This window comes from Oratosquilla oratoria, chromosome 37 (assembly GCF_046742065.1).
Source record: "Oratosquilla oratoria isolate Oo_2021 chromosome 37, ASM4674206v1, whole genome shotgun sequence".
Lineage (NCBI taxonomy): Eukaryota > Metazoa > Arthropoda > Malacostraca > Stomatopoda > Squillidae > Oratosquilla > Oratosquilla oratoria.
The window spans coordinates 18,496,678-18,500,529 of NC_134813.1; the positions used below are offsets into that span (position 1 = coordinate 18,496,678).

General features: G+C 51.2%; 1 protein-coding gene across 1 annotated transcript in view; it reads right to left on the reverse strand.

The window, feature by feature from the left end:
- The window catches only part of LOC143019550 (uncharacterized), a 135,172-nt gene extending 131,625 nt beyond the window's left edge, over nucleotides 1-3,547 (reverse strand). The window contains exon 1 of the mRNA XM_076175283.1: nucleotides 3,306-3,547. Coding sequence (XP_076031398.1) covers nucleotides 3,306-3,368 — 63 coding nt within the window. The 5' untranslated portion in view covers nucleotides 3,369-3,547. The remainder of the gene's footprint in view (nucleotides 1-3,305) is intronic.
- Nucleotides 3,548-3,852: the final 305 nt, after the last annotated feature.

Genomic DNA, 3,852 nt, shown 5'->3' on the forward strand with positions numbered 1-3,852 from the left:
TCGTCGTCGTCGTTGTCGCTGAAATACTCGAGACTCGAGCCCAAGTCCCACTTGAAAGCGCTGTTACACGAGTCTCGTTTGTATGAGGTCTGGTCCCTTCTTGCTACGAATGTCGCAGCTTGACCTTGAGGAGGAGAGGAAGGGGGAGTGGGGGGGGGACGGAGGAGGGGGAGGGGGAGAAGGGGAGTGGGGGGGGGAGTTCGTCCCCCAGTCCGGTGCTCGTGCCACGCCAGATGTCGTCAGTCACCTGCGCAAACCTTTCTCTTGCGGTGACTCACACAACCTCACGACACTAAAATAATTTCCTCTTTCTCTCTTTCTCCCTTTCTCTCTCTTTCTCCCTGTACCTCCCTTTTGGAGTGAAAAGGTTTTCCTCGACTGAATAAGATGATCTGGCCATAGGTAGAGTACACATACAAGGATTTGGCACAAGATAGATTGTAATACAGATAAAACGTTCCTTTCAGATCATCCAAGTCACCTGGGGGTTGTAGTCATCACTCGCCAACGGGATAATTATTACACCCATGGCGTCGTCACACTCTTAGCACATCAACCCCCCCGCCCCCCGCCCCCCGCCCCCGCGTCCTCCCAAACTATCCGCCAAACGAGAGTAAACAGCGGTTTCGTTCCTCACTCACCGCGGCATAAACACCCGCGGTTCCGTCGTGGATATCGTTTCCCCGTCTTCCGCGCGCTCTGCCGCCCCGGCCCACATCTAATCCAGCGGTTTTTGTGCTGCTCGGCCAAGCGCGGAAGCTGCTCCCTGTTTCAAGGGGAACGCCTGCACATCTTATTCTGTAAACAGACCGTGTATGTTTAGGAATTATCTTTTTTTCCCTAAGGTATTGACGATTCCCACTAAGATATCGTCTTTCGTAGATTAAACACTTCGTTGGTGATTATATCATAATAGAAAATTAATGTCAACCTGTCATTTAGGAGTTTTTGTGTTACTGGGTAATTTGAAGTTTTAGCAAAGGCCCAGAGGGGAAGGTTCAGTAAGACCAAGAGAGAGAGAGAGAGAGAGAGAGAGAGAGAGAGAGAGAGAGAGAGAGAGAGAGAGAGAGAGAGAGAGAGAGAGAGGACTCTAAACAAAAATTTGTCTCCTCTCCTTCCTCTTCAACTTTCTGCTCTTCCTCTTCTCCTTTTCTTCTTTTTTTCTTTTTGCTGCTGCTGCTGCTGCTCCTCCTCCTCCCACACTTCTTACTTCTCCTACACAACTTCTTCCAGCTTGTCCTCCAGTAAGAATTCAAGGAGGAAAAGGGCACAGGACCAGCATCCGTGGCATTAGTATGTGAGCCTTCAGACTCTCTCAAGATCTGCTGGCAACTGGCAACCCACACACGTTTTTACAAAAGAATAAATCACAGATGAAGGAATAGCAAATGGGTGACATTATTTTCGTAGTAGTATCTATTTAATTGCAACGTTCTTGAAGCCTGTGTGACTCATTCTTCTCGCATCGTTATGTCGTCACAAACGTGCGACCAGGACATGTCATCATGTAAACACCGTCATCTCAATTAAGTTACGACATGACTAAGAGCGTGATCGTAAACTTGCGACCACCGAGCGGAGGCTAAATAAGGCGAAGGTCGGACTCGAGCATCACCCAACCAAGCCTATTTTCGGGTCGCAGTAGTCATCAACCCGGCTCTCCTCCACAGTACTATCCGAGGCGATTCCCCCTCTCACGATGACGTCGTACCTTTCTATCAGCTGATTCAGATGACGTCATCTGGCTCGACCAAAGAGTGTCGTCGGTCAGCCAGTGCCACAGGTGGGACCGTGGCACTCGAGAGGTATTTCGGTTGAAACCCGACCCGGTCGAGAACCCTCGTAACTGAACTAAACGAGGCACTCAGGTTAACCCCCTTCGTTTTATTATCTATTCTATTTCTTTCTATTTATTTTTCGGGAAGGAGGGGGGGCGCTTACGCAGTAATATTTGATTCGTCAAAGAGTCGTCCGTTGAACGGAGAGAACGAGTTCCTCCGCTGCGGAAAGTGAGCCCTCAGCTGAATAGAATCGTCTAGTGGCGACCTGGAGGACCTCGCTGAGGAAGGAGCTTTCCTTCGACCGAACAGAACCACTTGTAGACTCTCCTCTTGGAGAAAGGGAGCCTCCGATTAACGAAATGCTGCCTCGATGGGGGAAAAAATTTCCGCCATATTGTTTGTTGTGTTGATCTCTCTCTCTTTGCCACCGCAAAATGTTATTTATCTGACAGGTGATGTTTAAGAAAATGAAGAAGCTTTTTTTTTTTATCTTCTTTTTGAGTTCCAAGACTCAAAAGTCGTCATAACCAGAAACAAGTCCTCAAAGATCGACACCGTGGCTTAGGGTTAAGGGTCATTGGCCCTTCCAGAAACGATGATTCTCTTCCCCCCACCTTTTCCCCTCTCCCCTCCCCCTCTCCCCCTATTCCCCCCTATCCCCCCTCTCCTCCCCCCCCCCCAAAAAAAAAAAAATCTTCTGGTTTTGAGGTTCTGGAGGAAGGTTCTTCGCCGAAGAGTGAAATATTCGAACCCCGCCCCCCCCCCTGCCCCGCCCCGCCCCGCCCATCAGCTCTTGTGGACCTTTAATACCCTTTGTGGAAATCCCGTCCAATTTCCTTCCACCTTCCAACTCTCTGGATCCTCCTCCTTCTCTTGCTCCTCTTCTTCCTCTTCTTCCCCCTCCTTCTTCTTCTACAACCTCTCCTCCCCCTCCCCTTTCCATCCCTCTCCCTCTCCCCTTCCCCTCTCCCTCCCTTATCCCCTCCCCTCCCCCTCCCCCTCCCCCTCTCCATCCTCCCTCCCTCTACTTCTTTCCCGACACCTGTTCTTCCTCTTCCTGCCCTCTTTTTCCTACTACTTCTCCTCTTCCCCTTCTTCCTGCTCCTAATCCTCCTCCTCCTTCTCCTCCTCCTCCTCCTCCTCCTCCTCCTCCTCCTCCTATTCCTCCTGTTTCTCGTCTTCCTCCTTTTCCTATTCTTCTCCTTCCAGTTCTCCTTCCCTTCTTCCTCCTCCTCCTCATTCTCCTGTTTCCCCTGTTTCTCCTCCTCCTCCTCCTCTTCCTGCTGCTCCCCCTCTTCCCCCCTCCCTCCTTCTCCTCTTTTTCCTTTCATAACTGATACAAAGCTTGAAGTGTTATGAAGTTGCCGATATGGTGCATGTTCTCTTACGTAATACATTTCCCCCCCTTCACCCCATTCCCCCCGTTCCCCTCCTCACCCAATTCCCCCCGTTTCGCTCTCACCACATTCATGACCCCCCCCCCCCCCCAATCACCTTCCTGAGCCTTAATACTATCGGGCTTACCTTGTTGAGGTTCCACTCGCGGACTTTGTGGATGGACGAATTTCGGCGAGCCAGTGACGTCATCCTTCCTTCCTTGCCCAGGGGTGCCACTCCTCTTGGGTGGCAAACCTCCTCCCGTTTTCTTTGTCGTCAGTTTCCTTCTTGGCTTGCGGAGGCGGCGGCGGCTGCTTCCCACTTTCTCTCTCTTGCTTGCTTGTTAACACACACTTGCCGTTTTCTCTAACAAACCACTCCCCCCTCACCACCACCACCACCACCTCCTCCTCCTCCTCCTCCTCCTCCTCCTCCTCCTCCTTCTCCTCCTCCTTCTCTTGCTCTTCCCACTCCTCCTCCTCCTCCTTGTGACGGGGCCCACTCGATCTCGTCCTCTGAAAGAAGAAAATAACGTTTAATTTCAGGACGAACCGTCAAACCTACTAAGTGCTAACAAGGACTTACTCTACGCTCCACTTACCTCCTCCTCCTTTCCTCCTCTTCCTCCTCCTCCTTCTCCTTTCCTCCTCCTCCTTTCCTCCTCCTCCTCCTCCTTCTCCTTTACTCCTCCTCC